Raw genomic sequence first — 20,882 nt, 5'->3', positions numbered from 1 at the left:
TATAAACATGCCAACTACGAAAAAAAAAAAAAAATTATACAACAGCTATGATTGGCCGCAAAAGGTGAATAATTCAGGGCTTCAATTAATTAACAGTAGGCTATAGAAGTCTAGTTACGACTAAAATTATAAATAAAGATGCATATTTTTGGTGCGAAATAATTTGAGAAAAAATCTAAATATTGTATTCCATCCCAATCATAACGGGCCACATTTTGAAGCACAGTACAACTATAAGGTGCTGAATGACTCGTAAATGTTTGCTCCAAACACGCGAAGAGGTTCAATCGCCAAAAGTTGAGTAAGCCAAACATCCTGAAATATGAAGTTGTTAAGAGCAGGTATAAGCTTTGCCACATAGACAGAGATATGATTTGGGTGCAGAAAATCTTGGCTGTCCGGCTGATTTGTGTCTGTGTGTAGGGCGGACACGATCTCTGAAAATTTGTCGAGAACGCAAACTACGCCGATGTTGACACAAGAAGAAAGTAGTTGGGAAACTTCGAGACTTTCGAGAACCTCCCGAGTTTCGCTCATCATTTTGGTTAAAGTCGGTGATGCAGGCGCAGCCTCCTAATCAGAGTAAATAAATAACAAATAATTTACACATGGTGAACCGATATTTTGTAATAAAAATATTATTACCCCAGAGGAATGCTGGGGAGGAAGCATAACATTAGCCAAGAAACCATTCGGTTGACGAGACAGTTCATCCTCTAACGCCACTCGAATATCGTGAAAGAGCTGTTCCAGTTCAATCAGTGTGAGCCGTTGCTTCAGGGATAAATTGGCAACTTGAGAAGACACAACTTTCTCTACCATCTAAAAGTAAATAAAAATATTGAAAATAACGATATGATAATAAAATTATTACGGTTTAATCTTACCAAACAGAATTGTTCAATTCCGGTGGAGAGCCAGTAATTGGATGCAGACAAAAACTGGCTCTGTGCTTCAGGACTTAGCTCTAAATCAGGTTTAGAGGGATTTTGATTGGCCAAATAGAGATAAGCTCCAAGTATATTGACTTGTGCTCTTAATAAAATAGCTAATATGGCATTGCCATAAACATAAGAAATGACACGGCTGAATGCAATAACTTTAAGTTGGTCCCATAAATCTTTTTTGTTTGGGGCTTTCTGTTTTAATAATAGGGTTATGCTATCAGAATCTAAAGATCTTCCAATTGCTAACTGGATCTGGGGTAGAACTGATGTGATTGTCATATTACATGTCCTCTCTGTACTTTCAAAATGTTGCTGCTTCCTTGACCGCTCCAATAACTGATTCATCTCTGTCTCCTGCCATTCAATCAACTTCTTTTCTGCATACCTTTTTAACAATACTCCCCCACCTACTAGCGCTCCAAATACAATGAATTTACGATGGTGCCGTACAGCAAAACTACGCAGTTTGGAAAACATTTCTATGGGTTATTTACTACAAACACTACATAAACAGAGCAGGTTGATTCTTAATTATCCAGTTCTGATGAAAAGGTGGACTGTGTCTTCTCCAGTCTGTTTACAACAAAATTTGAAGTATCAATAAACCGGTCAACACAGTTGGTAATGCAGAAAGAAGTTTTGGAATCCAGACGAGAGCTAGGTTTTTCCATGCAAATGTCCCAGCACTGATCAGTTAGGCTGTGAACAATGCCCTGAAAAAAAAAATAAAAAAAAAGTTTTTTAAATTGTGATCAATTAAATATTGTACATGTGTCGGTCATCCAACTTACTTGAAATCTTTGTTTCTGAGTTTCAGCCTGGAGAAACTGGGCCAATTGCGGATCTGCACCAGCAAGTTGTTCAGCGACGCTGTCCAAGCTCATGGCCGACAGGTTTATTTCAATGCCGTTGATAACGACTTTTCTATTCTTTACAAACAGTGATAGCTAGCGAGGTGCCTCTTAATCGTTAGCACATGTACGTACGTAACAAGAACACAACCGAAAAAAGAGATTGATTCACTTCACTTCTCTTTACACCTTACCTTAGGGGCTTAGGGACTTGACATGAGTTTCCAATGCACACTGTCCAAATCTATACTCAAATGTTATTTTAATCACAAACAATACAATTGATGAATTTATTGTGATTATAAAAAATTATTAAAAAATGTATTGTATATATTAAGAATTATTACAATAAATACTATATATAATGATAAATGTCAATAAAGCAACGCTTTATTCTCGTGACGTTGATTCTGTCATTCTTCTGTCAGGAACTCAGGAAGTGCAACCACAAGAACCGAACTGTCGGTAGTGTTTGTCATACGTCAGAGCAGTTCTTAAAATTATTTTCCTATTTAAAGCTTTTTCTTAAATTTTCACGCTAATATTTGTGTGCTAAGCGTTTCATTGCCATGTCTCAGCAAGTCTCATACCCGCTGCCTCAACAAGCTGCTGTCTTGAATGGAGATTCGCAATCGCTGGAAAATCAATTACAAAAGCCGGATTGTCACACTTCCCTACTGGAAAACCAAAATTCTTATACTGGTGTGGCACAGCTCCCTGTAATGGTAGCAGAAACTCATCAAGCACTCAGTATTTTCCCCAGAAGTGTCAGTATGCCTTTGCCCAACAATAATAATGTTGGATCAAATCAAACATCCCCAGATGCTTTGTCAACTGTGGGTGAACTTCCTGGATTAAATAGTAACAATAGCAGTGAAGTCAGATCAGCAACAGTAGCAAAAATTGAACATCTCAAGAATTGGAGCATTTCAACATACAAGTGCACTAAACAAATGATTTCCGAAAAACTTGGAAAATCTTCAAGAACTGTTGACACAGAACTTGAATCCCAAATTGATCTACTCCGTGATGTACAACGTAAATACCTTAATATTTTAAGGTTGTCCAGGGCATTATCTTCTCATTTTCATCATGTAGTCAGTACACAGGTAACATTGCACATCCTTTTAAGATTTGATGGCCAAACTTTACTATTGATTTCCATTTCAGCAAGGATTGGGAGAAGCCTTTGCTGATTTAGCCCAGAAATCTCCTGAACTACAATCAGAATTCCTTTGCAACGCTGAAACCCAGCGAAGTTTAAGCCGTCACGGAGAAATTTTAATGGCAGCCCTTGATTTCTTTGTATCATCGGTCAATACGCTCGTGAATAAAACCATGGAAGATACTCTACTTACAGTCAAACGTTACGAGGCTGCAAGGTTTTTGCAGATTTTAACACAATACAGTATAATCAAATAATAAAAATGTTTCATAATCACAGGATTGAATACGATGCATATCGTTCGGATTTGGAAATTCTTTTGCAGTCTCCAATTAGTCAATCGAATGCTCTAGCTGATGCGCAACGCGCTCACGATGAGCACAAGGTGGAATTCGAAAAGCTTCGAGCGGATGTTTCAGTCAAACTTAGATTTCTGAATGAGAATCGAGTCAAAGTTAGTAATTTCTATATGGTTTCTTCTATCGTGTAAATGGTTATTTTTCCACTAGTAGCTAAGACCTTTTAAATTTCTTTTGCAGGTGATGCATAAACAGTTGTTACTATTCCACAATGCCGTCTCTGCGTATTTTTCAGGCAATCAAACAGCATTAGAAGCTACCCTAAAGCAATTCAATATTAAGATGAAAACTGGTAACATTGCCCCATCTTCTTGGTTGGAACAGTGAGGAAGACTGAGTTTAGAAATGCCGTGCTGTCCTGATTTATACGAGTAAATAATTTACTTTTGAGTTACAGATTTTTGCACTTTGCTTATTTAAAATCTCAATTTTTTATGTCATTTATTAGCAGTTCTTCTATATATTACTATTTAAAAATCTGAGGTTTTCTTCTCTTAGCCGACTTATAGTCTTGATAGTCAACACTTTCAGCACTATAGCGATCCCTTTATCCATTTAAGTTCAATTAGCTGTTAATGTTTAGTCGAACTGAAAAATTCAGATTGAGTTCCATTAAATCATACCTAGTCACAGTAATTTGAGGTAGCATAAAATACTTCATACCAAAATTTCAGATTTTCTAGTTAGTAGTTACATTTAATTACCCTATTCTTTTCACACATTTGTCTAGCGGTCATCTAAATAGGTTTCCTTTTGTCTTGTATGCATGTCCTTCCTGCAATCGGGTTCTATTTTCGTTTTCGTCAAGCTACTTTTACACAATATGCACGGTCGACGTTTCTGTAGTACTATGGGGCTGAAAACTTGTTCACCTACATGCATATCGCATACATGTTGGTTCTCATAGCACCTTAGAAACGGAGAAATAAAGTGGTAAAAATGTGAAAGTAGCTATGATAAATTTCCTGAGTCAATGCGTTTGAATAATTTTTCTTGCGAAATAACAATAAACGGTTTTGGCGTTTGATACAAACACGCGTTATAATATATTGAGTGGCATTTCGGCAGCGATATTAGCACTGCGTCAACACCATTCCCATACTATGTTTACTTAAGAATCAGATTTTTTCCAATGCTGTCAATAAGTTCACTTTTATCTTTGTATGTTTTCTTATTCTAAACTTAATCGAGTAAAAGTCCAATACTCCAATGTGCACCATGCAATTTTCCCGATAGGGATTTATCGGCAAACGACCCTGTCCTCCCACCCCCCACCCCACCCCACCCGACCCCACTCTACCCACCTCCTACTCCGACTGTGCGACGACGTCTCTTTCTTCTACGGCTCGATAGCTGTTTTCGGAGTTTTTTACTCGATTTCTCTCTGGGAGGTGGCGCTGTTCCTCTCGGAGAGATAGGGAAACGATTTTCGTCTGGGGGGTTCCATTAATGTTTTATACGATTTGCGGGGGTTTTCGTGACGGTATGCAAATCGCGACCGTCTTGTAGAGGAGATGTTATTACAAGGAGCCGTCGTGGTCCCGCTTGGATTAAAGGATAGGGGTCGGCGTGAGATAAATCGAAGAAAGAATGACTTTTTTTTAGTTATTTTTTCTTCCGTCAGGTGGTTCTGACGCCAATCCATAATTCAAGGCCGACGAACTCCAACGCGGCCATGGATTAAACTGTAGGTGAATCATAACAATACCAGCTAACCTTGGATTGGAATTCAAAAACACAAAACAAGGCTGGCTGCTAATCAATCAGGGCAAGTTTAAAGAAAAATGTAGGCAAATTTTAAAGAATGTAGTATATAATCCTTTGATTGTAAATTATTTTCCCTACTACGTAAAGCTGGTACTATAGCCGTACGGTTTTTTATATACCGAAAAGCATTCATTCATCATGGAGTCCAGGTATAATTAAATTCTGTTGGTCTCTTATTGAAATAAAATTGTCCTTACTTAACGAAATTCAACTTTGGATATATCAAAGGATGATCTACGATGTGATGGTAGAACAATGCTGGATTATCACCCTATAATTCTTGAAACTACATTAGTTTCCAATGCCAGTGAATCGGCAAGGCTGAGACTTGCAAACTCATCAACATCTGGAAAATGAAATTTGCAAATTCCTACGAAGATCCTATGCTTCAGGTGATACAATTAATTTATCTCAACTCTCTTTATTGACACGACAGCAACATTGGGTCTTGTATGTTGACATATTGATATAGCTGATGTGATATTTCCACCAGTCCTGATGTATCAACACTGGTGCAGAGTCTACGACAAGCCATGGCCCTTGAAGCTAAATTCCAACCAAAGCTTCAACTTCTGTCAACACTCAACAGCCAGCAATACAGGAGTCAGTATTCTGTAATGCTTCTTCTATTGAGAATACAAACTAATTTGTAATTTGTTGTTTGTGTTTTAGGAAAGCAGTGAAATTATGTGTGCAATGAGGGATGAAGCTGCTCATGTTCTTCGCTGCATGAAAGTCTGGTATGATCTTCCTTATGCAGTTCTTCTGGATGCTCTCAACATGATGGACTGGTTCATGAGCCGCATGAAAGCACTCCTAAACACCTCTCATGCATAGCAATCAGCTCCTTCCATCTAGCAGCTTGCCAATGGATGGAGACGAAACAGAACAACATTGAGGTATCTTCCATTCAGAGTCCATTGTAGGTATGTTGACAGTTTTAATTGGCTAGTATTCAGGTTGTCTAATAAATTTTAATTAATAGATTGTTCCTGAACCTCAATATCTGGTAACGATATCTTAATGTAAATGTACCGCCGGAGACATCAACCGGATGGAAAAAATTGTCGAAGCCAAGTTAGCTTGTCTACCCCAAGAAGAACCGGTCACGACCTTAACATTCCTCAACCTGTATCACTCACTTCTCTCGACGACTTTACCTGCCACTCTTCAGCAAGACCTTCTTATTCTTTCATGCAAGCAGGAGACCATTTGCTGTGACGCAAAATAATGCTGCCTTTCCCTCATCTCTTTTGGCTTTCGTCCTACTGTTTGTCGAAATGAAGTGTCACCAGCCGGCCATCGAGGTTATTATCAGAGACGTTTTACTAGAACTTCAGCGACTTGTTCAGGTATTTAGTGGTTGTGCTTGTTTGTTGATTCCAATTTTGTAAGCTGATATTTTACCTCTAGGTCAAAGATGACTAGTTGAAGGAGGGTATAGAATGGTCACTTCGGCAATGGCACCTTACGATGGCTATGCCCAAAGCAATCCGTCTCATCGTCAACGACTTACCTGGAAGTTGTCCTTTTTCTACTATTTCTTTGCCTTCTAAACCATTTATAATAAGTTTTGCCTTTAGTAAAGCAAAATGCCTAGCTTTTTCTAGTCCTATACCACTTACTTGTTGAGCCTGTGTAAATTCGGGTCTCAGTGATATATGATTACCACTCTTAACAAGAAAACTAGATATTTCTTTAGTCACTACATCAGAAGTTTCTCCAAGTGTGCGGTCGAAAATTTTAGTCAAAATTCCCTTCATAGATAAGAGAAATAGAGCCGTAATTTCATCCTATAAACGTTCAATTAATCTATCAAAAATCTTATCTTGTTTAGGGTGGTTATTAACCTTATATGTTATTTATATAAATTTAAATACTATAAATAATGGTTCGAAATTAACTGAAAAAAGCAACAAGACTTCTGTAATTTTACGTAATTTCGATGTTACGTCATGACGTCATACGTCGAGTATGACTTGATAACCACCCGAATCAGTAAGTATCGGCTTTGACCTATTCATGAACTTATATAGCCCACAATTATAAAAGCAAAATCTCCTGTCCTATTTACAAGAAATGCTTGAGTTGCCGCTTTATTTGCCGTTTCTTTTTATACCAAAAGCACTTTAATTCAGACAAGGGGCGATGGTAAAGAAATTATATAGTCAACCTAGGTTACGAAGAGATAAGTAAAGGTGAACTCTTGGAAGATTTATATAATCGCTTAAATGTTATTTCTCTAAAAGTTCCATCTTTAAGAATATCATAGCTGATGTCTTACAACTGTCAATTTTCCTAACAGCAGTAATCATTTTAATACCAGAAAAGCTGCAGCATTTTCATTTTGGTGTTGGAACTACTAGGAAATGGTTTCCAATCTGAAAGTGAAAACTTAGTATTAGACTATTTATTTCAAATTTAAAGTTTTAACCTACAAAACCTTCATCAAAGTCAGTACACAAGGAATGTTCTCTGTGTTTAGTCTCTTGGTATCATAAGGATCATCTGAGAGCTCCACATCAGGTTGATATCCGTCCATGGTTGCTATAATAGATGGAATTTGTGTTGCAAAAAAAGAGCCGATTTCTCAGCCAATGACACTGCATCATAAGAGTTCCCTCCACATTCAAGAATCTATTTTAATGCCATTAAAATGTTTCATGAGAATTTGTTGATTGGTGGAAATATCACATCAGCTATACCAATATGTCAACATACAAGACCCAACATTGCTGTCGACTGTCGTGTCAATAAAGAAAGTTGTCACCCCATACTTTCGAGTCAAACTCGCGCGTAGGTTTTTAATTTTTTGGGCGGATTCATTTCGGTTAGCAATTTTTTTTCCCGTTCATATTGTTATGAGGCTTTTTTTTATCCCTACAAAACGATTAATCGAACAAAAACATCGAACCCAAAGCTAAAAAGACACCAACTCCGCAAAAAAAAACCCTATCGGGAATGCAATGTCCGCTGCGCTGGCTAAAGATAGAGACTAAAGATACCGACAGACACAGTCGTACAGATGCACTTATCTGGCAATGCTGTAGTGAAAAATATCAGCTGGCTGCTGAATTAATTCATTTTTTGCGCCTCTCTGTAATAACAGGGTAAATGTTTATTTTTATTTGATTTTATCCACACTGATTTGCATTTGATTTTGTGTGGATTTTTCCATGATAGTTTGGATCACGAATTCTTTAGCATGGAACAAATAAAGATAGATGAGCCTAGATGGGATCAGGCAACTTATCAAGGGCGAGCAAACCACTTCTTTACTACCACGAATCCGCTAAATCTGCTGTGCTCTGATGAAGAACTGGATAAGGCAAAAGAAGTTGTGACCAAATACAGGTGAAGTCCGCACATGGAATTTATAAAGATAATGATTTACAACTTACATTTTGAGCAGGAAAGATGGGCAACTAAATGGATTGACTGTTGCAGAATTATGGAAAGCCAAACATGTTTATGACTCTGCTTTCCATCCAGACACAGGGGATAAAATGTTGATTATTGGCAGAATGAGTGCACAGGTTCCATGTAACATGTTTATCACTGGTTGCATGATGACTTTCTATCGAACAACTCCAGCAGTTGTTTTTTGGCAATGGATTAATCAGTCTTTTAATGCCATTGTCAACTATACCAACAGATCTGGAAATTCCCCAATCACCAATCAGTACCAATAAATTAGTTTCCTTTAAATAAATCACTGAAAGTTATAATAATCTATTGATTTTTTAGACAATTGGGTACATCTTATGCACTGGCAACAAGTGGGGCTTTAGTCACTGCTCTTGGTTTGAATAGCTTGACCAAGGTATCAAAAATATTAACTTGATATAATGGACCATAATGTAAATAACTTTATGAGAAATTAATTTTTAGTCAATGTCTCCTATTATTGGGCGTTTGGTACCCTTTGCAGCTGTTGCTGCCGCTAACTGTGTAAATATTCCTCTGATGCGAATGCAGTAAGATAAACATTTTCTCGTCGCATAAGATAACTAATGCTTTAAAATACGACTGATTTTTTAGTGAAATTCAAAAGGGAATCTCAGTTTCTGATGAGAACGGAAATGTACTCGGTGAATCTTCGATTGCTGCCAAATGGGGTATCACTCAAGTTGTCCTTAGTCGTATCGGAATGGCTTCTCCTGGAATGGGTAATTCATGTAATACGATAGTAATCTGATAAAAATAAAACATCCAGCACAATAATATGCAGTCCTACCACCTCTGCTGATGAATTATTTGGATCGAAAGGGCTTCTTGAAGCGATTCCCTTGGTCTGCGGCACCTATTCAAGTTACTTTATGTATGAAACATTAACTATTTATCATGTAGTTGTAAACGGCCAATTATGTATTATTATTTGGCTTACAGGTGGCGTATTACTTACTTTCGCTACTCCAATGTGTTGTGCCCTGTTTCCTCAAAAAGCATCGATTTCGGTTGACAGTCTGGAACCAGAGCTACAGGTAATTTTTTATAGCGTTTTAATGTGGTTCTTGTTTTAACATACATCTTTTCTTTTTTAATTCAGGCAAAGATTCGAAAATCCCCGAATCCCCCAACTGTTGTTTATTACAACAAGGGCCTGTAAATTTGAGTCAATCACTGAATTACTGTGGACGAGTGCAAATATCTCAGTACAAGTTTCTTAGATCAACTAGAAAATGAAAAAAACAACAGAAAAACACATTTAATTAAAGTAACTTCCACAGTTTATTTTTTTTTGCTCAAAGTATATTGGTGTAGTTTCCATTCCAGTTGAGGTAATTGGTAGTCATTTTGCTATAGAAATAAACTGCTAAAAAATATTTTCTTACAGAATTGTAGCTGCTAATTTATACAATTAATTGAAGATCGTAATTTTTTTCCTGTTTTAATAAGGCAAAAAAGCCACAAGCTGTATAAAAAATTCCTTAGCGCGCCAGCGCCCAGCCGCCAGGTCTCGTCGCCGGTCTCGCAAAGCCGCCAGTTTCTAAATTCAATATCTGGCAAACACGCGTTCCTAACGTTTGGCATCGCGCATCGGACATTAAAAACGATCCAAACTTTCTTGGTGTATCACGTTTTTTCCTAGTTGCTTGAAGTTAGTGATATATTCATCAACGTAGATATTAGATATTAGTTATTTCAAACCAAAATGAGCAAGGCCCATCCACCAGAGTTGAAGAAGTATGTATTGTTGCTTAAGTTATATTTACATTTTTAATAATGATCTCTACTTCTTTTGTACAGGTACATGGATAAAAGAATGTCTTGTAAGTATTATTTTTTTGTTAAATTATTATTGAAAACTGTTTTGAAGAATTGTTTTTCACAGTGAAACTGAATGGTGGTAGGAACATTGTTGGGATCTTGAGAGGTTTTGATCCATTCATGAACTTGGTCATTGATGAAACCGTTGAAGAAGTTAAAGATGGTTCGAAAAATAACATAGGGATGGTGGTATGTTTAAAATTAACATGGCATACATAAATTCAAATACCATTAACTATTTATATGTAAATTTAGGTTGTTCGTGGAAACTCAATTATAATGTTGGAAGCACTGGAAAGAATCATGTAGCCTAACTGCTGAAAAATAAATGTCATCCAAATTGTAAATTATTTAAAACATTCCACTTTATTACTCTTTTCTTAGCCATCTTAGCATTGGGTTGAGAGGAATTAAGAATGAAAAGGTTACAAATAAACTGAAAATTAAGGAGTGTTGCAAATAAAACACCATTAGAAGAAATATAATGGCTGGAAATTAATGTTAAATTAAAATTAATAGTAAAAAAATAATGAGAATTCTAAAACAATTTTTCGGTAATGAAAGATTTCATTTATTGACGCTAATTAAACAAATTAAGCTTGATCACGTCAATCACGATGAGAGATTGTGCATGTAATATTATTACCTTATTTATATTATGTGGTATATATAAATAACATAATTCAGCGCCACTGCCAGAAGGTTAGATAGTTGTTGAGCTCGGAATTGTTGAACGCCATCTATGCTCTCCAGACGATACACAAGGGTGGGGCCTATATTCTGATAGACGAAAAATTAACATGAGAGTGACTAGGTCTGGGCAGAGCAATAGATGCCTGGTCGGTTCTCGGCTGTGTTGGCTTCCCTATCCCGGTTTTAGGGTAAACGACTAAACGTATCCCCGATTTTCAGACATTTTAGGGCGGAGCTTGTCAGAATTGTGAAGTTGAAACTGGAAATAGAGCCATCTAGGCTCTCAAAAGTAGCTGAGCGTAGTAGCTGACACACTCACTAGAGCGCTCATTCCAGTTTCCAAATCGGACCACGTTTACCCTGAAACCGGGATAGGGAAGCCAACACAGCCGAGAACCGACCAGGCATCTATTGCTCTGGTCTGGAAAAGTTTCTGGCAGTGTGGGCGGTGTGGGGAGACTCAAAACGACGACTTGGCAAAGAACTTGCTTTGCTGGCAACTCAGAGTCTCAAATCGTTAGTATTTTGTTTACGACCAGGTAGCCATTTTTCGGTGTCTGTTTCCGAGAATCATTTTTAGTTTTTCCAAATATTTCATTTAGTGGAGTTCACATTTGTTTGTGTTACTAGATAATTTCAATGAACCGTGGATAGTTTGAATTCATTCTTTCAATAATCATTAAATACATTTCACACTCCTTCCTCACAAAAAATATTACACTGAAGATATTACTTATGTTGTATTTCCCTTGCCGTAATAGACAATTAAATCTGTAATTTGTACGCATGCATACAGATGCCTTACATACGAATTACAGATTTTAAGATGTTTATTTTTATTAATTAATTAGTAGCAGATAGTATTCTACAAATCCAACAATGCATACATGTATTATATTTTATAACCACTTATATAAGAAAACATTACATTGAAACCAAAAATCTACATTGATGCAAACTACATTTTCAATAGATTTGGGAAATTGACACGAAAGCTGCTGGAAGTCGAGTGTAATTTAAAAATAACAGCTTGCGAATAAACTAAATTACAGGAAGAGAAAGGATACAGAATTAACTCTTGTTCCAATCGTGTCGTACAGACTTTCTCGATTTTTTCTCAGATTGATGTTGTAAGTACACGTGACCAATCTAGCGGTTAAATAATTAATGTAATTAATAAAAAAAATTGTGAAAACACAGTTAGTTGGATTAAAAACTAGTGACTTTATCGCTAGATGGCGTTGATGAAAATTGGATTAAAAACTAGTTACTTTATCGCCAGATGGCGTTGCTGAAAATATTACAGAAAATCAATTTATGCGGGGATCACCATTTATTTGTTCTGTGACAAATTTTAATTTGATCGTATATTATGTATCGTATTATAAACGCTACACAACGTAAGACTCAGTGTATCAAAATACGAAGTAACAAACACGGAATAGCAATTTCAGCAAAGTGTTTTTTTTTCTCTCACAAGGAATGTATTACTGGTAACTAATACTAGGTCTTCAAAATATATTGACGTCAGCACCGTGAAATAGTAGTAACTCGGTGATGTCGAAACTTCTCCTTATATAGTGTAATACCTTATCCAAGGTATCAGACAATAATACCTTTACTTTACCGTTGTGATGATCAGATCACAATATACACTAACACTTAAGTTATACTCAATACTGAACTAACACAAACACTGAGTAAGAGTTAAAAAGGATACTTGTATTATCACTGTTGGGGAGTACACTTCCGGGACGACTCTGCCGGGATGAGGCAGAGCGTGGGCTTTTATACTTAGAGTTAGTCATTGCAACGAAGGTACAGATATACTCAGATACAGTTGCACCATCACCAGGATGTGATTGTGCAAGAAGAGAAAGGTGTTAGTTGGGTGGTTCAGTTACAATTGCACCATCCAGCGCAATCACACCATCAAGGTTAACAGGGGCCGACTTGCTATAAGAGCTGTCGGTTCCCGTCTTGCTACAAAGAAGTGTCTTTCCTTCTCAAAATAAAACGTTTAGAAAGTTATGGGTGCCTATGGGCCTTGGGTAACCGATGTTTTCTTAAGAAGTTTCTTAGGTGCTCTCGCGGTGCATTTATCATGGAAAACGTAACGCTATTGCTTTGTAATTCCGTAATTGCAACAATTTCTTCTCTGATCTGCTGTGACCTGCCTGTCGTTTGGGCTGCGTAGGTTTTTAGCATACAGTTTTAACAAGATTTTTGAGTTGGTTTGGTACATCCCAGCTAGCAGAGTATATTTCCCAAATATTGAGTTAGTTGTTGTAACATCGATACAATTGTAGAGTACTTAATTGCTTACCATGTATTCAGTCTACAGTACATACCATGCATACAAGTACACAATAGAAAAGTATATGAAAGGTAAATCTTACTCTGGAGCTGGAGCTTGAAGGAGAGCCGAGAGAACTCTGACTTCAAGTGCCAAATCCACGAGTATTTATACTCGGATGGGGGAAGGTAACATACATAAACATCCCAATTAAATCGGGGCGTGAATGGTTCCGGTCTCTTGGTAAAGGAGGGCGAGTCAAAGAGTTAGAACTTGTTATTGTCTTTCCAGTTTGCTTGTCGTATGAGCTGTTATGCTCATTACACAATACACAGGCAGTTGCACCATCACCAGGATGTGGTGCTAACTACATCCATGGCGATCTGTTCCCAAACTTTGGTTACAGGTGGCAACGGTTTAAGTGGTGCTTTAATTGAGCCGAAGGCTTTGCGTTTAGCACATCTGATGCAATTGCTCACATATGTTTTAACGTCGTTGCCTAGTCCGGGCCAAAGGTAATGGCGTTTTATGCTCGCTAAGCTCTTTGCTACTCCTAAATGTCCTGCTAACATGTGGTCATGATTCATTTTAAGTATTTCTTCTACCTTTTCTTTTGGTATACTACGATTTTCCATCGTAAGTTCCTAATAATCCTGCAGTATTAAAGTGAAATTCTTGTGTGTCGTTTTCACATTCATTAATAAGTCGAATTATTTCTTTGCAATAGTCGTCATTACGTTGTGCTGCTATCCAATCGTTTTACATTACTTCGAGTTTTAATATAGCGCCTATTACTGGAAGTGGTTGTCTACTCAACCATCTGCATTCTGATTCTCCTGGCCAGGACGGTGCATAAAGGTCATATTGTATGCTTGTGTGATGATACACAATAACACACACAATACAAAGAGTAACTTGTAGAACTGTTGTATTTACCAAGAGAAGGGGTCCAGCTGCCGGTGACGATCTGCCGGGACTAGGCAGACGTCGGGCTTTTATAGTGGGTGAAGACAAAGAGAAACTCGTGGAAACATATTGCACCATAACCAATGGTTATGGTCCAATAGACAAACACAAAGAAAGGAAAGTAGGAGATTTGGTCCAGCGATCATTCACGGCCAATGAAGAGAAAGGCTGGGGCAGAATGCCTAGTAGAGCGTCAAGCAGGTGTGAGTTGCTTTGCCTCTACTAGAAGTGTGAAGTGGGAGGGGCGAGTTGTTACACTCCTCCCCTTCCCGGTGGATCTTTTTTGTTGGGAGGAAGGATACACGAGTAAATACATTTTACATGACTTCCAAAGTCAAAACCAACAGTCGTCTAAAAATTCACATCATGGCTGAACAAAGAACAATTCTCGAGAAGACTTTCGCCTTGACGAGTCAACAACAGGAGGGTACAGTTACCCTTTTGTCTGAGTGAGGCAGAGTACCGATTTCATCGGCGTGATTTAATCCGCCAATACAATCGAGACAGCTTGGACTTGTATTACAAATACGAGTTCCAAGCTCAACAACTAAAGCGAGCCAGACGTCAATACTATTAATTTTTTCCCAGAAAACACAAACTTATTAATAATGTTATATGTCTAATTTCTACGCCTTAAATTGTATCTATGATTTACTATAATAGGGGTCTGCACATTAGTGTCAGAGTTTGGTGCGTTTGGAATTGTATCTGGTTGGGGTTGCGGCTGTTTAGGTTTTCGGCCTCTACGTTTAGGAATTATCACTGCGTTCTGTTTAAATAGACGCGGACGTCCTACTTTACGCTTAGGAATCCCATCAACTTTGTTTCCTTTTCGGGGTCTGCCTCTTCGTTTAACGACCTTTGTTTTAGTCTCTGCGAAAACTATTTCATTGGGGCGTGCTGAGACTAATTTCAATCGGTTTACATGTACTATGAACTTAGTTACGGCTTCAGCCTCGTCTGCTATTTTAGTTATCTCATAATTTAGATCAGAGACCTTTCTAGAGATTATATACGGTCCTATCCATCTATTACTGAACTTCCCTGTGGTCGCGTGTGCTTTCAAAAGTACGTGATCGTTTACTTTATATACAATTAATTTACTTCCTTGGTCGTACAGCTGCTTTTGTTTTCCTTGTACTTTTCGAAGATTTTCCCTAGACAGCTCTAAAGCTGTATGCCATTGTCTTTCGTAATCGTCGTCGTCGTCGTCAAAGACGGGTATGTCTGTGTTTACTGAGATGTCGTTAGGTATCACTGGATTGCGTTTAAAGAATAGATAAAAATGACAGCTATTAATGGTTGTCTGTTGCGAAGTGTTATAGGCGAAAGTTACAAAATCGAGGTATTGATCCCAAGATTCTGGTTTCTCGTTAACATAGCAAGCAAGCATGTCACACAGTGTTCTATTAAATCTTTCTACCAGACCATCGGTCTGTGGATGATAACTAGTTGTCTTGATTTGTTCGATTTTAAATAATAAACAGATACTCGAAATTGGTTTTGAAAGAAAATTTGTTCCTCTATCCGTCAGTACTCTTTGTGGTGGACCGAATTTGGTATACACCTTTTTCACTAGGTGTTCAGCTATAGTATATGCTTTCTGATTTTTCATTGGAATTGTCATTACGTATCTACTTGCGTAATCGGACAGAACTAATATGTACTTATTTCCACTACTACTCTCCGTAACCGGTCCTACTATGTCCATTGCTATCTGTTCCCAAACTTTTTCAACTGGGGGCAACGGCTTAAGTGGGGCTTTATTTGATCCGTAGGCTTTACGTTTAGCACATGTGATGCAATTGCTCACATATGACTTTACGTCTTTGCCTAGTCCGGGCCAAAGGTATTGGCGTTTTATCCTCGCTAAGCTCTTCGCTATTCCTAAGTGTCCTGCTAACATGTGATCGTGGTTCATTTTTAAAACATCTGCTATTTTCTCTTTTGGTACTACTATTTTTCCATCAAATGTTACTAATAGTCCTGAATTATCAAAATGGAATTCTGTTGTTGCTCTATTATTGCGTTCGTTCAGTGTTGAAATAATCTCTTTACAATAGTCATCATTATTCTGTGCTTCTATCCAATTATTCTGCATTGCTTTGGGTTTCACTAATATTACGCCTAATGTGGGAAGTGGCTGTCTACTTAGAGCGTCTGCGTTTTGATTTTCCTGGCCAGGTCGGTAAATAATATCCATATCATATTCATTCATCTCGTACCTCCATCGGGCTAATCTTCCGTGGGGGTCTTTTTTATTCTTTAGCGCTTCTAACGGCTGATGATCTGTAAAAACTTTGAATGTTCTACCATATAGATATGGTCTAAAATGTGCAAGTGCGTGCACTATTGCTAAGCATTCTTTCTCTGAAATTGGGTAATCTTGTTCTCGGTCTATTAAATGTCTTGATGTATACGCTATTACTACTTCGTGTTCTCCATGTAATGCTGTCGGATCCATTTCTGATGGGGGAATATATTGTACCTGTGCTAATACTGCACCAATCCCGTATCCTGAAGCGTCCGCATAGACTATAAATTCCCGGGTAAAGTCTGAGTACCTTAGGAGTGGATTGCTGGTTAAACACTTTTTGATACTTTGAAAGGCGTCCCTCTCTTTTTCTCCCCATTCCCATTTCGAAGCTTTCTTCGTTAGTTCTGTCAAATTGTGAGCTGTTTCTGCTGTGATGATTTTACAATAGTTCTGGATAACCAAATAACGAGGAGGAGACAGTGTTCTTTGCAAGTATTTGTATTAACGTAGTTGTTGGGTTACAATGCCGGGTACGACTCTGCTGGATGAACAGAGTGTCGGGCTTTTATAGACAGTTATCAAGGTGGTGGGGATTGCACCATCACTGCAGAGTGTGGCGCAATCCCGGATGTAGTTGCATAGGCAACAGGTGAGATGGTGCAATAGAGAAAGCCATCAAGGTACTGCGTAGTACAGCGACCTTGAGGTACGGCGTAGTAGATTGACCTTGGGATACTGCGTAGTAGATTGCTCTATACTACAAGCAGTAGGCCAGGTCTTCACACAAGTCATTACACTCCTCTCCCTTCCGCAGAAGTTTGGTCGGGGAAGGAAACCATTTTTGTTTCGAGTAGTTTGGTAGTAAGTTTCAATACATGCAAGAGAAAATTTTTTGTATGCTGCTAATACTACTATTAAGTGTATATATGTATGATTAAATTGAATACAGTGGGAAACATAATACCATCACCTTTGGATAAATGTGTAAATAATGCAATAACAAAACATTGCATAATTTTTCGAACAGAAAATAAGCATTTTGCATAACAATTTGAATAGCTAAAATATAAGTATAAAAATAGAAGCATAGTACAGGAATAACATAAGAACTACAATGCGGTATTTAATGGAATGTTGATAAGTAATGTAATGGAACGCTTCACGAACCTTCAGTACTAAAAAAAATTAATTGAATAGTTTCTCAGTACTTACGGTTGGTGAGTACATCCCGAGCCCTTTTCAGTTTGAGGGCCTGGAATTCATACTTGTAGTATAAATCCAAGCTGTCTCTCAGGTACTGTTGGATCAGTACCTCCCGCTGGGCGTAGTACTCCCCTTCACTTCGCAACATAATGGGTGGGTTGTACATATTTTGGAAATGTTGGGGTGGATGATAACACGGAGGGGATGGTGATGGGATCCTCTCCTTCTGGGCCGAATCTGGATATTCCATTGTCGGCGGCTGTGGTGTCGGATGATTTATAGGCGGAGCGGCTAACGGGACTGCACTGGGGATGTCTGGGTTTACCTCCGTGGTGTCGCTTAGTATGCTGTCTTTGTCGTCCTCGTCGTCCTCGTCGTCCTCGCTGTCGCTGAGTGTGAGGTCGATGATGAGGGTCTGGTGGTTGGTCTGCTCGTTATTTTGATCTGTCGCGACGTTTTCTTTGGCTTCTTCTTCTTCCTGATCATCTTCGGCTTCTGCAACGTCCTCCGGTTGTTGGACAGGCCCGTCGTCAACCGTCGCCTCTCCCTGTTCTTCTTCACTGTCAGCGGCCTCTTCTTTTATCTGTTCAATCACAAACCCTACCGATTGCTCGATGCCCGGTAGATAGCGGGGGTCTGTGGTGATCTCCACTTTTTCTTCGGTGTCGGAGATGATTTTTGCCGGAATTCTCCTGATTTTTGCTTGCACGTCTAGGATCACAATTGTTCCTTTCCGGCGTTGAGCCGTAAGGGCAAAAGTCTTCTTTAGAACAGTTGCGTCTTCACACATTGTAAACTAAATTGCGAGTGTGGTACAGTGCGGTTGTTGCTGTTTTTAAATACCACGGCTATCTTTGTCTTCCAAAATAGGTCAAAAGATGATGCGCAATACATTCGCCTTTGTCTAGGCGAAGGATATAAGGTTGTTAAGGTAAAGTATTAAAAGATGTCATGTGAAAAAAAAAATGGTTAAATGTTGTTAGACGCACTGTGTCCTTTTTGTATGTCGATTCGAACACATAGCGTATAGAACTTTGTTTTCTACGGATGATATACTGGTGCGGGACATGCTAAAGGATGTATATGTAGGATAGCGGTAACACGGGTCAAAAGAGAAAGATTCATGTGGTGATTTAGTGATACAGGTAAAATGTGATAGCTGAAGACTGTGTGTATAAAAAGAGAAAGTTTTGTTTTTTCAAACGGTAAATCCAAAATGAAAGTTACAATTTATGCGATTGAAGTAAGATTTGAATCCTTTAAGAAAGGGAAAATCAAGTAGGCAAATCGACATACAAACTCATTGATGATAAGTGGAAAAAATTAAAGTTTTAAAGTACAAATTTAAAGAAGTTTGTGGTCAGGTTATTTCCTTTTGTTCATGTCTTTTTTTTTTTTAACAAAATCTATTCAATATGGTTTAAATCACTTTCTTCCGATTCACTTTCAGTTGGTTGTAAATATTCATTTTCACGTTTATGAGACGGCGATGGTTTTGAGTTTAATTGTTCCAATAAGCGTTGTACATGGCGAACTTTTAAGGCGGGTCTCGAGCTTTGCTGTCGATATATTTCGTCTTGTCCAGTGGTCTCCGGTATTTGTCGTTGTCCTAGAAAAGAAGTGGTTGCTCTCACTTGTCGACACGTGTTGACTTCCAGTCGTGATGTTATTGGAGCTTCTTCTAGGGGAGGTAACTCATCAAATAATGATGGAAGAGGGTCCAAATCAAGTGTATCGAAAGAGTAATTGTGAGAGGGGGGAACATTGCCATCTTCCATTCCTTGCCGTAGGCGCTCTCAGTAGTATCCTCCAAAATGCTCGTTGAAGAAGGTCTGTGGACGCGCTTGAATTATGGCTGAATACAAACGAAGGTAATGATAAATGCAATTCCTTTTCTCCTTTTCCGCTGTCTGTAGTGGGGTATCGCCTGACTTGTTCACCATGTCAAGGCGAGCTCCGTGGTTAATTAGAATTTTAAGAGTCGGAACATCTTTAACGTAATGTGTTGGTGTGTTTCCGTTATTGTCACGTAGGTTTACAGCAGCGTTATTGTTTAGTAAAAGCTCTACAATTTGAGGCTTTGCTCGCTCAACGGCAAGGTGAATATAGGATACTGATTTGTGTATACGTTTGTTTATAACATATCCAAAATCTTCTAGCTGTACCAATGAAGTTAAAGTTTGTAAGTCGTTTTTGCGGATGGCTGCTGAAATAGGGCAGCTGAATTTCCGATGTATAAGGAAAGTTTGTGCGTTTGGTTTGAGACTTAGTATGTAACTGATACATTTCTCGGCCTGATAGCTTACAGCTAAGGTTAGGGGAAATTCCATGTTGTGCAAGTCATGTAGCAATAGAGTTCCACGTTGCAGATGGATGAATTGAATTGCTTCGACGTCGTCTTTGGAAATCAGTATTTCCAGAATTGTTCTTGACATGCGATCTTGGATACGCATATTTGCGTTCTTTGGTCTTTAAACATTTTAGTGCGATTTAGTCTTACGGTGATAACCAGGATTGTTTCATGTTTAAAATTCGATTCTTCAATATTAGTGTTGTGGTCTAGTAGTACAGTAAAGCATTCATAAGAGTCGAATTTCACGGCCATGAGAAGTGGCGTTTTATCACGAAAACGTTTTTCGACGTCTTCGGGATTTTTCGTTATCCAATCGCGTAGGCCGTCCTCGTCGTTCATCAAAACTAGTTCGTGGATATGTGGTACCGTATCATCAATGCCATGTCGAAAGGTTCCGCTTGCATATTATTCACACTCCAGTTCTTATGTTTGGAGTGAGTTGAAAAATCTTCTGAGTACATTTCTGCGCGATATATGGTTATTGTAAGCATGATAAAATATATACAAGGTAGGCTCGGAAAAAGGGTTGATTTATAGCTGTATGCGATTCAGAAAGCTATTGGAATGCATTCGCGGATCAAACGGTGCGCTGGGTGGCACTACGAAAGGGTAGACATTTCCTGGGATAATTATTTGCGGTGACGCGGTAATCATTGGTTGCATTTGCTCTAACGGAATGTCTGCTAGGTCTGAGTTGTTTCGAATGGCTGATTGTCTACGCCGGAATGAATCGACTAATGCTGGCAAAGGGTTC

General features: G+C 38.3%; 6 protein-coding genes and 2 long non-coding RNA genes across 8 annotated transcripts; 4 read left to right on the top strand and 4 right to left on the bottom strand.

Annotated features, from left to right (window-relative positions):
- Window positions 1–162: 162 nt before the first annotated feature.
- LOC124206044 (peroxisomal biogenesis factor 3-like) lies at window positions 163–1,424 on the bottom strand. The gene is made up of 3 exons (XM_046603659.1): window positions 888–1,424; window positions 646–822; window positions 163–573 (listed from the first exon to the last, which is right to left on the bottom strand). The coding sequence occupies exons 1-3, from the start codon at window positions 1,422–1,424 to the stop codon at window positions 232–234; spliced, it is 1,056 nt and encodes a 351-aa protein (XP_046459615.1). The 3' UTR covers window positions 163–231.
- On the bottom strand, window positions 1,413–2,014 carry LOC124206045 (mitochondrial import inner membrane translocase subunit Tim8 A-like). Its single transcript, XM_046603660.1, has 2 exons — window positions 1,739–2,014; window positions 1,413–1,660 (listed from the first exon to the last, which is right to left on the bottom strand). Exons 1-2 carry the CDS (start codon window positions 1,829–1,831, stop codon window positions 1,475–1,477), a joined length of 279 nt encoding a protein of 92 aa, XP_046459616.1. The 5' UTR covers window positions 1,832–2,014; the 3' UTR covers window positions 1,413–1,474.
- A 195-nt stretch (window positions 2,015–2,209) lies between these two features.
- LOC124206043 (arfaptin-2-like) lies at window positions 2,210–4,355 on the top strand. Its single transcript, XM_046603658.1, has 4 exons — window positions 2,210–2,907; window positions 2,969–3,180; window positions 3,243–3,417; window positions 3,503–4,355. Exons 1-4 carry the CDS (start codon window positions 2,368–2,370, stop codon window positions 3,647–3,649), a joined length of 1,074 nt encoding a protein of 357 aa, XP_046459614.1. The 5' UTR covers window positions 2,210–2,367; the 3' UTR covers window positions 3,650–4,355.
- Window positions 4,356–4,603: 248 nt separating this feature from the next.
- Window positions 4,604–6,992, top strand: LOC124204126. The gene is made up of 6 exons (XR_006878756.1): window positions 4,604–5,238; window positions 5,318–5,481; window positions 5,562–5,692; window positions 5,762–6,015; window positions 6,075–6,441; window positions 6,503–6,992. It is a non-coding gene; the product is annotated as an uncharacterized LOC124204126 (long non-coding RNA).
- Window positions 6,993–7,303: 311 nt separating this feature from the next.
- Window positions 7,304–8,094, bottom strand: LOC124204127. Its single transcript, XR_006878757.1, has 2 exons — window positions 7,533–8,094; window positions 7,304–7,470 (listed from the first exon to the last, which is right to left on the bottom strand). It is a non-coding gene; the product is annotated as an uncharacterized LOC124204127 (long non-coding RNA).
- LOC124204124 (sideroflexin-1-like) lies at window positions 8,058–9,915 on the top strand. Its single transcript, XM_046601138.1, has 9 exons — window positions 8,058–8,199; window positions 8,273–8,443; window positions 8,502–8,771; window positions 8,837–8,912; window positions 8,981–9,066; window positions 9,131–9,258; window positions 9,321–9,410; window positions 9,479–9,573; window positions 9,639–9,915. The coding sequence occupies exons 2-9, from the start codon at window positions 8,295–8,297 to the stop codon at window positions 9,696–9,698; spliced, it is 954 nt and encodes a 317-aa protein (XP_046457094.1). The 5' UTR covers window positions 8,058–8,199; window positions 8,273–8,294; the 3' UTR covers window positions 9,699–9,915.
- Window positions 9,916–10,086: 171 nt separating this feature from the next.
- LOC124204125 (probable small nuclear ribonucleoprotein G) lies at window positions 10,087–10,707 on the top strand. Its single transcript, XM_046601139.1, has 4 exons — window positions 10,087–10,276; window positions 10,340–10,362; window positions 10,425–10,549; window positions 10,616–10,707. Exons 1-4 carry the CDS (start codon window positions 10,245–10,247, stop codon window positions 10,667–10,669), a joined length of 234 nt encoding a protein of 77 aa, XP_046457095.1. The 5' UTR covers window positions 10,087–10,244; the 3' UTR covers window positions 10,670–10,707.
- Window positions 10,708–19,571: 8,864 nt separating this feature from the next.
- Window positions 19,572–20,228, bottom strand: LOC124203520 (ankyrin-1-like). Its single transcript, XM_046600193.1, has one exon. It carries the CDS (start codon window positions 20,226–20,228, stop codon window positions 19,572–19,574), a length of 657 nt encoding a protein of 218 aa, XP_046456149.1.
- Window positions 20,229–20,882: the final 654 nt, after the last annotated feature.

The sequence above is a fragment of the Daphnia pulex genome, chromosome 10 (genome assembly GCF_021134715.1).
Source record: "Daphnia pulex isolate KAP4 chromosome 10, ASM2113471v1".
NCBI classification, from domain to species: Eukaryota; Metazoa; Arthropoda; class Branchiopoda; order Diplostraca; family Daphniidae; genus Daphnia; species Daphnia pulex.
This window is presented reverse-complemented; position numbering and strand designations above follow the sequence as displayed.

Bases quoted from the DNA above. Each gene is read 5' to 3' on its own strand.
- LOC124206044 (XM_046603659.1), bottom strand. From the start codon at position 1,424: ATGTTTTCCAAACTGCGTAGTTTTGCTGTACGGCACCATCGTAAATTC. The intron at 823-887 runs GTAAGATTAAAC...ATTTACTTTTAG, and splicing joins GAATTGAACAATTCTGTTTG to ATGGTAGAGAAAGTTGTGTC. The intron at 574-645 runs GTAATAATATTT...TACTCTGATTAG, and splicing joins CTCCCCAGCATTCCTCTGGG to GAGGCTGCGCCTGCATCACC.
- LOC124206045 (XM_046603660.1), bottom strand. From the start codon at position 1,831: ATGAGCTTGGACAGCGTCGCTGAACAACTTGCTGGTGCAGATCCGCAA. The intron at 1,661-1,738 runs GTAAGTTGGATG...TTTTTTTTTCAG, and splicing joins CTCAGAAACAAAGATTTCAA to GGCATTGTTCACAGCCTAAC.
- LOC124206043 (XM_046603658.1), top strand. From the start codon at position 2,368: ATGTCTCAGCAAGTCTCATACCCGCTGCCTCAACAAGCTGCTGTCTTG. The intron at 2,908-2,968 runs GTAACATTGCAC...TTTCCATTTCAG, and splicing joins ATCATGTAGTCAGTACACAG to CAAGGATTGGGAGAAGCCTT. The intron at 3,418-3,502 runs GTTAGTAATTTC...TTTCTTTTGCAG, and splicing joins TGAATGAGAATCGAGTCAAA to GTGATGCATAAACAGTTGTT.
- LOC124204124 (XM_046601138.1), top strand. From the start codon at position 8,295: ATGGAACAAATAAAGATAGATGAGCCTAGATGGGATCAGGCAACTTAT. The intron at 9,411-9,478 runs GTATGAAACATT...TTTGGCTTACAG, and splicing joins ACCTATTCAAGTTACTTTAT to GTGGCGTATTACTTACTTTC. The intron at 9,574-9,638 runs GTAATTTTTTAT...TTTTTAATTCAG, and splicing joins GTCTGGAACCAGAGCTACAG to GCAAAGATTCGAAAATCCCC.
- LOC124204125 (XM_046601139.1), top strand. From the start codon at position 10,245: ATGAGCAAGGCCCATCCACCAGAGTTGAAGAA. The intron at 10,277-10,339 runs GTATGTATTGTT...TCTTTTGTACAG, and splicing joins CATCCACCAGAGTTGAAGAA to GTACATGGATAAAAGAATGT. The intron at 10,550-10,615 runs GTATGTTTAAAA...ATGTAAATTTAG, and splicing joins AAAATAACATAGGGATGGTG to GTTGTTCGTGGAAACTCAAT.
- LOC124203520 (XM_046600193.1), bottom strand. From the start codon at position 20,228: ATGCGTATCCAAGATCGCATGTCAAGAACAATTCTGGAAATACTGATT.